Source organism: Puma concolor, chromosome D2 (genome assembly GCF_028749965.1).
Source record: "Puma concolor isolate L17-30 chromosome D2, mPumCon1.1.hap2, whole genome shotgun sequence".
In the NCBI taxonomy this organism is placed as follows: Eukaryota; Metazoa; Chordata; class Mammalia; order Carnivora; family Felidae; genus Puma; species Puma concolor.
In genome coordinates this window covers 85,916,086-85,928,146 of record NC_141677.1, presented here as the reverse complement: position 1 = coordinate 85,928,146, position 12,061 = coordinate 85,916,086, and the positions used below count along the sequence as shown (strand labels likewise).

The 12,061-nt window shown below is 55.1% G+C and overlaps 1 protein-coding gene across 13 annotated transcripts in view; it reads left to right on the top strand.

Moving 5' to 3' along the window:
• Positions 1 to 7,291, top strand: part of EBF3 (EBF transcription factor 3) — a 127,974-nt gene extending 120,683 nt beyond the window's left edge. For 2 of the 13 annotated variants that reach the window (XM_086681190.1, XM_086681192.1), the window contains 5 exons: positions 470 to 647; positions 1,630 to 1,818; positions 2,264 to 2,461; positions 3,434 to 3,546; positions 4,597 to 7,291. In XM_086681190.1, coding sequence (XP_086537316.1) covers positions 470 to 647; positions 1,630 to 1,818; positions 2,264 to 2,461; positions 3,434 to 3,546; positions 4,597 to 4,614 — 696 coding nt within the window. In that variant the 3' untranslated portion in view covers positions 4,615 to 7,291. Of the gene's footprint in view, positions 1 to 469; positions 648 to 1,629; positions 1,819 to 2,263; positions 2,462 to 3,326; positions 3,547 to 4,596 lie in introns of those variants that run through there. The other 11 variants (XM_086681195.1, XM_086681197.1, XM_086681196.1 and 8 more) reach the window with 8 other exon arrangements.
• The last annotated feature ends 4,770 nt before the right edge of the window (positions 7,292 to 12,061 follow it).

Below are 12,061 nucleotides of genomic sequence, written 5' to 3'. Positions count from 1 at the left end.
AGGGAGCCGGAGCAGCAGGCCTTGTCACAGGGAACAGCCGCCTCGAAATCCGTCCGGGGGATCCGGTGGTAGGTGGACGGCTGGTGCTGCCGGCCTGGGAGGGAAAGATGGGCACCCACGGCCCACCTTCGTCCCGCTGGAGGTCTGCTCCGGAGGTCTCCGGGGAGCAGACGTGAGGGTGTTCGAGATGCTCCTCTGACTCCGGGTCCGGTGCCTTCCACGCCTCCCTAGCTTCTGTGCGCGCCTTCGGGGGCCCCTGGGCTGTGGGTGCAGAACAGAGCACACGTGCCCTCTCAGAAGCACCGTTAGATTATTTTCCTAAGGGAAGTTGTAACTACAAAAGAGCTTTTGTCACGGTTATTTGGCCTTGGCGGGGGCGGGGCGGGGCAAGGTGGGGGGGGGGGCGCCGGTGCTCCCCAGCGCAACCCGGGAGCTTGGGGCAGAACGCGCACTTCCCCTCCTGCCCTAGGAGATCATCCTGAAGCGGGCAGCGGACATCGCCGAGGCGCTTTACAGCGTCCCCCGCAATCACAACCAGATCCCCACCCTGGGCAACACTCCCGCGCACACGGGCATGATGGGCGTGAACTCCTTCAGCAGCCAGCTAGCCGTTAACGTCTCGGAGACGTCACAAGCCAATGACCAAGGTACGCGGCCGAGCAAGGGTGGCCCCCTTGCCCAGACACAGCCGGCTGCCCACGCCCTGGGTGCGGCGGGAAGGCCTGCCGCGCTCCGTTCTCTGCGCGAGGTCCTCGCGCCACGGAGCGCCCAGAGCCCAGAGCTAATTACTGCAGCTGTACCTCCTGCCACTCAGCTGCCCAGTCTTTGCTAAGACGTTTCCTTGAGAGGCTGGGAGCAGCCACGGGCAGCTGTGGCATAGTAAGCGGAGGGGACCCTTCTCGGATATGCTGCACGGGTGGGGCCCGGAACCAGCGAGGGGAGAGAAGCTCCCTGCCCCCCCCCACCCCCCCCACGCCCACCCGCAGCGCACCTTCCCCCTTCACGCGGTGGCCCGGCCGCCGCGGGCCGCAGGACCTTGTCGCGTGAGCCGGTTCTGAGCGCCTTGTTTAGTTCTCCTCTTTAAAATCTGTGCAGGCAGCAGTTCTCAGAAAACCCCTCTCCTGCCGTCCGCCCGCTTCCCCGCGGCGGGAGCGAGGCTGCCGCTCCCCACCCCTCCCCCACACGCGCAGAAATGGTAACCGTAAGAACGAAGACCCCAAAACAGCCCTTCCCGGGGAGTTGCGGCCACAAACAAGCTCTCGCTGTCAGCCATGGCATTTGAAGGTCTGCGGAGGCCGAAAGTTCACGTAGTGTGGGGGGACAGCCCGCGAATCCAGGCTGTCGGTAATTGCTTCTAAAGAGAATCCTGGAAGCCGCTGACGGTTAGATCGAAGCGCGCTCGGCTGGCTGTCGAAGCCAACAGAGACCCGGAGCGGGGCCCGGCGAGCAGGCGCCGGGGCAGGGTTGGCGCCGCGAGGTCGTCCGAGCTGGCGCGAGGCGCTGGGGCTGGCGTAGAGCGTGAGGTCGATTGACGGTGTTGAATATGTGGTAGGATTCGCGGGGAGACCCCCCCCGAGTGTCTCTGCCTGATAATAACGTTATTTTTGGCCGGGGGGGGGGTTTCAACAGTCGGCTACAGTCGCAATACAAGCAGCGTGTCCCCGCGAGGCTACGTCCCCAGCAGTACTCCCCAGCAGTCCAATTACAACACAGTCAGCACTAGCATGAATGGATATGGAAGTGGCGCCATGGCCAATCTAGGGGTCCCGGGCTCGCCTGGATTTCTTAATGGCTCCTCCGCTAACTCTCCCTACGGCAGTAAGTGTCTGTTTTGTCGTCACACGGATTCATGTTCACCTACCACGTCGAATGTGTGCATATTGCTTGGCTGTTCTGGGATGTGAGCTGCTGGACCAAAAGGGAGGGTGGCTCTGGAGGCTGGGGGTCCACGTGGCGGCGGCACATTGGCCACTGGCTGACGGTGGGGCCCCGCGAGGCCGCCCCGGGAACCCGAGCCAAAAATCGGAAGCGAAACGGGGGCCGCCCGGCGGGAAGCCAGAGCCCCGCGCCCCCCCTGCCCCCGCCCCCCCCGCCCCCCCCCCCCCCCGAGAGTTCGCCTGGCATCCAGAGAGCGGCTGAGCCGGCAGCGGGTCGCCCCTGCCCCGCTGGCCGCGGCGTCCCGGGCGAGGCCCCGCCAGCCCCCTCCCTGCGTGGTGTTGCCGTGCCGGCGCCGTGCGTCCTGACCCTGTTTGCTTTGTTACAGTAGTGCCGTCCAGCCCCACCGTGGCAGCCTCTTCGGTCACCCTCCCTTCAAACTGTAGCGGTACCCACGGCATTTTCTCATTCTCACCTGCCAATGTCATCTCTGCAGTGAAACAAAAGAGCGCCTTCGCGCCCGTGGTCCGGCCCCAAGCTTCTCCTCCTCCCTCCTGCACCAGCGCCAACGGGAACGGACTCCAAGGTGAGGGGCAGCGCCCCGGCCCTTCCTCCGGGCCCCCCCCCCCCCGCCCTGCCCCGTCCCCCCGTCCCCAGGCATGCTCTTCTCTGGTGGCCGCGATGCCGCGTGCCCCTCCCGGTCTCCGCAGAAGCGACACCCGCTCGCGCACCCCCACCCGTAACAGACCCTGGTGGAAGAAAACCGTTCCCTCCTGCTTCCAACCTAACCCACGGTGTCCTCGTGGTAAAGCCGCCCCTGCCCTCAGGAAAGGGGAACCGCTTGGGGGTCGTGGTGGACGTCCACGTGGCAAACGGGCCTTCACGGCTGGCGCCCGCCAAGTGAGAGCAGGGTGCGCCCCGCCTGTGGCGCCTGGGCTTGCGGCCCCCTGGCCCACGGGCGGCGTGACAGCCTCAGGATGGGGACGGCGGGGCCCGGCTCAGAGCCAGCACGCTCGCTGCGTCCCGAGTCCCAGCCTGCCTTCTCAGCCTGGCGCGGCAGACCTGGGGCCAGCGAGCTGTGCGGTCCTCGGAAAGGGGTGCACCGAGATCGGGGCCGTGCATGCGTGACCACCGGGGTGGGGGGTGGGGGGAGTTGGATTCTCTAGGCGATGCCTCTCACACGCTCAGGAGGGAGAAGGGCTGGTCCTGGGGGCAGGGGGAGGCATCCCGTGGACACAGCTGCCCATGGCCGGGGCCACGTGGAGCAGGCACCCAGTGCCTGCCCAGGGCTGGGTCCCTCCGGGCAGCATAGGCCGCACGGTGGCCTGTGAGGTGTGCGGCGGGTGGGCCACGTGAGTGCCCCTAGGCCTCGTGATCTTACCGCGTGGCTCTTTGTGACTCACTGGGGCCACAGGCACTGAATTAAGTGGCCGTCGTCTGGCCTCTTTCAGACACCACCTTTGGTATATGCTCCTCCCGGTGAAAGTCAAATCCAGTTACTCCTTTAAAAAAATGAATCCATTCAACCAGTATTTACTGAGCGCCTACTATGTGCCAGGCTCTCTGCTGGGTGCTGAGGACGCTACCGTGGAGAAGACAAACTGGCCCTTTTGTGAAGTCGGTGGCATATTTCACTTTGATGAACTAATGCTCAAAAAAGGAACTGGAAAGGTATCCGTGATTTGAAATAATTGTGTTCCCAACATCTTAGTCGTATGAGAGGGATGCCCAGGCCCCGTGCGCCGCCGACCGGCCCGCGGCCCAGAGCTGCTTGAGAGGCAGGTGGCCGGGGGCCACGGCCCGTCCACCGTCCACACGGTGCGGAGGCCCACGGGAGGACGGCACACCCACGTGGGGTGTGCACATGGGCCTGCCGAACCATAATGTTGTAACGGTGAGTCGGAGAGGAATGAATGCTGTGCAAATTGATGAACTGGGAAATTGAAGCTCACATCACCACGTGAACGAATGTATCGATACGTTATATGTAAATTAACGAGAGTGATCATTCTGACAAAAATTAAACATCGCTAAAGTTAAAAGATTTTAAATTCTATTCGTGCCAGGAGTTCACTGGAAGGCGTCAGCCGCACTTGGCCTTTTAGCACCAAGTTTCTTACTCGTAGAGGAGGAGAAAAAGAGCCCCCCTGAGGTGGGGCTGTGACTTGGGTCTCTTCGGGGCCTCGGCCTTGAGATCGCAGGGCAGCTGGGCTGTGAGCGGCTTTGCTCTTGGAGAGCCTGAGACTCACCATTACGATATGGACCAATCAGCAGGTGGTCAGAGGCAAGGGCTCAAGGCGGAGGGGAAGTCCAGGCCCCTCCGGTTTTCACAGAGGGAGCGAGCGCAGCGCCTGGGTCCCACCGGGCCTGCAGGCCAGCCCTGGCTGGCGTCACAGAAGTGACCGGCTTGGTTCACATCTGTCGACAGAGGTGGCCTCTGGGGAGTCCGGGGCCTCCGTCTGCTGTAAACGAGCCACTGAGACGCGGGGGAGGCGGCAGCCCTTCCCCCACCCCCCCCCCCAGGGAGTCTTTGAGGAGGGGCTGCAGCGTGGAAGGTCGTGGGGGGGGTTTGTCCCCACACGTACCCTGGTCCCGTGAAGTAGATGCCCCCCCCCCCCCCCCGCCCCCAGCACCTTAACTGAGCCTGGTTAACGGAAGGCACGTGCACCCACGGCGAAGGCCGCCCGGCCGCAAGAGTAACCTGCCGCCTCTCTCTTTCAGCTATGTCTGGGCTGGTAGTCCCGCCGATGTGAGGGGCTCGCTCCCCCCTCCGCAGCACCCGGCACCACGACGGACTTCAGGGGACACGTTTAGCGTAGAGGGCCTGCTGCTGGAGACCGTGATCTTCAAGCTGTCAGCAGCAGCGGAGACGCTACAAAAGACTTTGTTTAAAGATTTTATTTAAACTATTAAGAATCAACATGCAAACAGCCTACTTCTTCATGAACAATTCCATTTTATTGACTGAACTTTTCTCATATTTTCACATTTCTCAGATCTGAAGACTAAGGAAAACAAAGTGACGCCTATTTTGTATAAAGTTTCTGACTCCGTCTTGGCTATGTCTAGTACTTGCTATGTGTTGGGAGAAACTTTGTGAATGCACCATTTTGATTATCATGAAACACTGATGAAAAATGCCTCCAACCATTTTTCTGTGCTCATACTTAGATTCACAATGGTTGTGTATCTCTATAATGTGAAATATTTTTTTGTGGTGAAAAAAAAAAAAGGGGGGCCAAGGAGGCGTGAGCCATCGAACTGGAAGGAAGGAGGACTTGAATTCGGGTGGCAGGGAGGGAGGGAGGGTTTATCATTGCTTACCTTCATCTTAATGAAATGAAACTTTGTAACTTATTGTAGTTAGAAATTGTAACTTTGATATTGAATTCTCTTGCCTTCAACAAGCACACTGACAGAAAAAAAAAAAAATGCTACTGTCTGTTGGTTGAAATCTTCTCCCACCGCTAGAACTTCCTGTTAAGCAAGTGTGATCTGCAACATTTTTTCAACTTTTGCTAGCACTGTATACTATTGCATTCTTAGGCTACTGTGAGGTCCATGTTTCTTGTACCAGAAGTTGTCCTTTTGACTTCTAGCTCCTTCTTCCCTAATGTGTTTTGTATGTGGTTATAAAATTGTAGACTTTTGTGATTTTGCCAAAGTTGTAGCTAAATATTTATACACTTGTCTTGAATTTTTTTCAGATCCACTTAAATATTTAGAAAAAACACGTTTTCTTCCTTATGTGTCTCATAAGGAATAAAATGGTCTCCATTCAACACTTTTCCATGAACACTTACAGTTGCTAAGGGACTTTCTTTTGTAACATATCGATTATAAATATTGTATTTATCTTTGAGATTTTGTACATTGCTTTTACCGCCGTTTTCTTTTTCCTGTCTGTATCGGTTTTTGATCGTGGCCCGGTGTTGGGAACACCGTTAAGCCAAGAGCTGTCTCTCTGATCTGCTTTGTTAAAGTGAACCGGTGTCCTGGAATTTCATTTGTACTTCAAAGATTTGCTTTTGTTTAGACTTCCCATCCTTTTTTTTTTCTTTCTTCTTTTTTATTTTGAGGAAAAGTCAAATTCATTGTTTATTTTTATATTATTTTTAAGTTATCTGAACAAATACTTTTGGAAACAAAGGTTGTTGTATAGTCAACACAAAAACGGTGCCACTCGGCTGTGAAAATCCTAGTAGATTTCGTGCATGTGGAACAGCAGTGAAGAGGGGACACCGTTTGGGGCCGTGTCCTTATTTTTCTGTAGAATGTAAAAAGTCATTTTAGCTGCCACCCACGACTTTGCCACATAGCTGAACTGTGTTTACTGGAAAAATTCAGAGGCCTAAAGTTTAAAATAAAATTTACTTCTGATGTTTTAATTAAAATGTTTGCCACATTAACTTCTCTGATGCCTTAAAAGTGGACTTCTTTAAAGAACCTTTGTGCTACTTTATCACAGGCTTACAACACAACTGTTACGATTTCATTTGGAGATTAGGGTGTCTACACACACACACACACACACACACACACAAAAGCACAAACCTGTTGCGATGTGTCGCTCCTTCCCGCGTCTGATTCTGCTGTGTTCTGTGCCCTCCCAGGCCCACCTAGGAATCAGGTTTTGGGGGGGGGGGGGTGGGGGGACCAAAATCACCGCTGGTTTTTAAACTTTTTTTAAAAATTATATATATATATTATCTATATTATACATAATATAGATAATATATATATATGTATTTTGCGGTCAGACCTGTCTGTCCTTTTTAAACCGAAATGACCTCCTTCAGATCCTGTGCCTCTTCGTGCCAAACCCGCAGTGACACCAGAGGGTTCGTCTTTTCCCTTTGCATTAAATGCTTCACACAGCACAGCAACTGTTTTGCAAACTGCAGCAGAAATCAGATTTAAAACCAAAAGGAAGGACTTTAAAAAACTTTGACAAAACACACACGCACACACACACACACACAAAACCATGCACAACTTAGGAAAGTGCTCATTCGAGGGACTAAACGAGCAGAATGTCCCCGGTGGTCAGCGGGTCACGGCCCGGCCCTCCGACGGCTAAGGCTTAGCTACGTGGAAAAGCCTGAGAAGTCACTTTGGAACTAAATTGCCTCCGTTTTATTTTGTATAAGTAAGGGTTTGATCTAAAAACAAGCTCACGTGTACATGTTAAGAACGTTTGCAAGTTTCCTCATCCCTGCACTCGGTTTGTGTTTTAGATTAGTCAATGCCCCTCATCGCTTCATGGTCTCAAAATTGAGCGCTTCACTAAATGGTAGATTTTACTGTTAAAGACCCTACAATAAGATTGTTTTATCTGTACATTTTTTCAGATATTTAACTGTATAAAAATGTTCATTTTACACAATATTTAATTAAAGTATTTCTTGTCTGTGAATTTCACTTTGGGTAATTTTATCTGTTTTGATTAAAATGAGGGGCACAGCGCATGCAGATACAGACTGGGGTGGGGGTGGGGTGGGTGTTCCTTCGACACCTGGGCCCCAGGGCTGTGTCTTGGCTGAGATAAAAGTGATTCGTAGAACCACCTTCTACAAAGTTATCAGTCCTTAAACCACTCTTGTAACCTGCACAGAGAAATTCTTAGGGCTCCGGTCCCCGGAGGGGCCGTCTGTACGTATGTTGCACTCAAATGTCTGTACGTGACCCTGTGTCAGGCACCGTGGCATATAACCAACCTGGAGGCTGCACCCCCCCCCCCCGCCTCTGCTTTGGAACTGGAGGGCGCGGGCAGGTAGAGGGCGAGAGCTCGGGTACACGCCCCCTCCCTCCACCCCCACCACCGGGCCCCGCCGGGGCGAGAACCGGCTTTGGGCTCTGGACGGGTGGGCAGGCACCAGGGCACCAGATGGCCGTGCCGGCCGAGGTCCCACCTGGGATGCCACCAAGTGGTTCCGGGTCCACGGCAGCGGGAAAGCGGACCCTCTGCACTGCGGCCGGTCTGCATCCACCAGCATGGGCACCGATGATAACGAGGATGACGAGGGCGCCATCTGCCCCGGGCTTCTCATTTGCACAGGAAGCTCGGCTCCTGCAAGTTCTTGAAACTCCCCTCCGTTTCATTCTGTATTTTTCATTTTCTCCTCAATGAAAGGCTGGTTTTGCATGTTTTGGCTTGCAGCTCTGTAACACATACACATAAGTGTGATCCAAATTAGTACTCACAAATGTCATCTTAATTACTTGTTCTGCTGAGCAAAACAGGAAACAATTATTCAAAACATAAAGAAACTTGTGAATACCTTTCTCTCCTGTCACTGACAGGTTCCTTTGACTGCATTCTTGTTTCAGCCTTAAAGAGACAGCAAAGAAAAGGAGGCTCAGGCGGCACAAGGCTGCAGGCCGCCCCCCCTCCCGCCTCCCCCTGGGCTCCTTCCCAAGGTGCTGGGGGTGGGGCTGGGGACCAGAGTCCCCTCCTCCCTCACTCTGAGTGGGTGCCAGAAGTGCCAGCCTGGGCGGCGGGGGGCGGGGGGTGGGGGGTGGGGGGGTGGGGAGGGCCGCCTCCCCAGGGCCGGCTCCCCAGGCCCTACAACCTGGGGAGAAATTGTTTCATGTTTGTGTTTCGAATCAGAAGCAGGAACCGCATTCTCTCCAGATGTATGCCAATTATTGTCAGGCCGCCTTTTAAGGTCTTTCAAGCTTTTAAAGATTATTCAAAGCACTTGAAATGGGCTTCCGTCTAATGCCTCATTTCATTGCATTAAACAGCCTAGTTAATAAAGAATCAATATATTCAAAGGGCAAGGTTATCTTTTGTCTATAAGGGGTGGTGTCATTCTGAACCTTTTATAGTTCAAATGCTGAAAAAGGCCTCGCGAAATCCATACTCATCAAGTGGGTCACTGAGAGCAATAGAGAGGGCCCCTGAAAGGAAAGACGGGCCACTCTCCTTTAAAACAACTCAGCCTTATCTCCTCGCTCGGAGCGCCCAGAGAAGTCCTCCGAAAATGTCAATTTCTCATCAAGACAAGAGGCCGTGATGATCATTTTTTTCCAGAGAATACATACAATTAGGAGAATGCAGAGGGGCGGCTGGGGTGGCGATTTGTAGCGGCTTCTGTCCCCCCGAGCCGCGAGCCCCCTCCCAGCAGATAAGAGGAGTTGTTGATAACTCAAGTGCCAATACGCCAAAGAGCGAGTTTTGAATGTGAGTCCTTGTGCTCCGAGCGCGCCCGGCCGATCCCGGGCCCTGATAACAGCACAGCTTCTAACAGACACGGCAGGTTGGCCCTCACAATTAATGCGATGAATACATCACACAAAAGAGTCGGGAGGCTTTATGCTCGGTGAGACAATCCCCTGTTTTACCCTTCAAGGATTCCTTTTATGTTGGAATAAGGTTGCTTTTAATGAAATTTAAACTCATCAGAGGAAATCAGAAACCTCCAATCAGATTACAAATTGATTTTTTGGTCATTTGTCATTTCCCAGTTTCACAGAGCAAGTTGCCAGTCCGGCGCTGGGAGCCAGTGTGCACACAGCTCCCAGCCCCTGGCCCGGGGACAGACGGGAGCAGACTCACGCTGTTCTGACTCTGCCCCCGCCCAGGTCTGGCGAAGGGAACCCCCGACAGGAGCCGGCACCGCTGAGCTCGGAAGCCAGCGTGGCTTAACCTGGGGACTCACGGTGATTTCTAGCTCTGCACTCGTGAGCCACTCGTGGCCCACGAGACACTTTCTCCTGGCAGCGTAGGAAGTTTTGGTTCGTACCCACCCACGTCCCGAACCGGCTCTGGGCCACACCTGCACGGCGCCCCAGGGAGTGTCCAGGCCTTATCCACCAACAGCTGGTGATCTGCGGCCACGGTGATACCTGGCTAATTCCTACTCAGCCATCCGTTCTGAGCCCAAATGCTCGCTCCAGGGCGAGGTCTCCCCTTTCTCTCAGGCCAGTTGAGGGAGGCCTGCCCCGTGTGCCCCCCAACCTGGGAGCTACTCAAGGCCACCTGCTGCTGGCCTCCCAGGGGCTCTCCCATCATACGGTGGGTGGACTTCGAGGTTCCTGAGGACAAGACGCAGCCGTGCCCTCCTCAACCTCTCATCCTACGCTGGGCACCAGGCCCGGCCCGGGGCAAGGTCAGGGTAGGCACAACTTCAGGAGGAAAGTGAACATCATTCCTGACTCAAGATTCCTTGGAGATACCCTTTCAAAATGTAATCTCTGAAGTGAGTTGAGTATGCCACACATTTCTGGACAGCACACAAGCACCGTCCCCCCCCACAACACCTGCTGGACCTGGGGGGGTTTGTAGGTCATTTTAGCCACTGCCCCCCCCAACACCTGCTGGACCTGGGGGGGTTTGTAGGTCATTTTGGCCACCGCCCCCCCCAACACTTGCTGGACCTCGGGGTTTGTAGGTCATTTTAGCCAACGCCCCCCCCAACACCTGCTGGACATGGGGGGGGTTTGTAAGTCATTTTGGCCACTGCCCCCCCAACACCTGCTGGACCTGGGGGGGGTTTGCAGGTCATTTTAGCCACCACCCCCCCAACACCTGCTGGACCTGGGGGGGGTTTGTAGGTCATTTTGGCCACCGCCCCCCCCAACATCTGCTAGACCTTGGGGTTTGTAGGTCATTTTAGCCAACGCCCCCCCCCAACACCTGCTGGACATGGGGGGTTTTGTAGGTCATTTTAGCTACCGCCCCCCCCAACACCTGCTGGACCTGGGAGGGGGTTGTAGGTCATTTTGGCCACCGCCCCCCCAACACCTGCTGGACCTGGTGGGGGGTTTGTAGGTCATTTTGGCCACCGCCCCCCCCAACACCTGCTGGACCTGGGGGGTTTGTAGGTCATTTTAGCCACTGCCCCCCCCAACACCTGCTGGACCTGGGGGGGTTTGTAGGTCATTTTAGCCACCGCCCCCCCAACACCTGCTGGACCTCGGGGTTTGTAGGTCATTTTGGCCACCGCCCCCCCCCAACACCTGCTGGACCTGGGGGTTTGTAGGTCATTTTAGCAATCCCACGGGGCCAGTTCCTCCTCTTAGGTGACAAAACTGTGATCTGGAGAGGTGACATGACCAGCCTGAAGTCACAGGGCTGGAAGGACCAGGGCCAGAGTCTAAAGAAGTTTCTAGTCTCCAAACCCTGATCTTTCCACTAACTGAGGTTGCCGACACCTGCAGGGAGGAAGTGGGGGCAGAAAGCGAGAGAGACACTGACCATCTGGAGGGAAGAGAGCCACTGTGCCCCCTGGGGAGTTCCAACCTTGGGAAGGACATGTGCTGCACCCAGGGCTTGACCCAACCAGGCCAGAAGCTGGGAAGTGGCCTGTCCGGTCCCTGTCCCCTGAGGCTCAGATGTCTCTGTGCACACTGGGTGCCCCTGGGGTCCACATGGCATCTGTGGTGTAACCAGGGGCAGAGGGGCTAAGTGCAGGAGTCATTCACGTGGTGCAGGGACAGGAGGGGGACAGGAAGGGGCACTGAGGCAGGCCCCCAGGAGGCAGGGCCAGAGGACTGAGCTGTAAGGCTTGAGTCCTCAGCCAACTCCCCCACCCCAGCCTGGGCTTAGCAAAAGCTTCTGTTATGGGTGACTGAGGAGCAGGATGAGGAAGCAGAGGGAAAGACGGTCCCTAATGGTTTGGCTAGCAGGGTCCGAATGAGCCACAACGAAGTCGGAGGTGTTGGCCAGAAAAGAAATGAATGTCAGAGGGGAGCATGGGCATCCCCCACCCCCGCCCTGTCAGACCACGCCCACTGCTGTGCTGATACTGGGACCGTGGACAGACCCTCACTCAGACCCTGACAATGGGGTGCGGCTCACTAGCTCTGATGAAGCCGGAAACTTGTGTTTCCATCCACGAGACACCGAGCCCTGCACTGGTACTATGGGCCAGCAGAGCCGAGGCTGGTGCGGGCCCGGGGCCACCAGTAGAGACAGAGAGAAACTTGCAACAATTACAACAAAGGGTTTACATCTCAATATACAATGAGCTTCTGCAAATCAATAAGGCTAGATACCCTGAAGAAAAACAGGCGAAATTCACAGTCGGTTCACAAGGGAACAACACAAGTGATGGATAAGCTTAGGAAAATATAGTCAACCTGACTCAAAAATGCACATCAAAATAATGGGAAGAATTTTTTTTCATCTATTAAATTAGAAAGGATTTTACTTACAAGCTGATCTCAATCCTACTGGTGG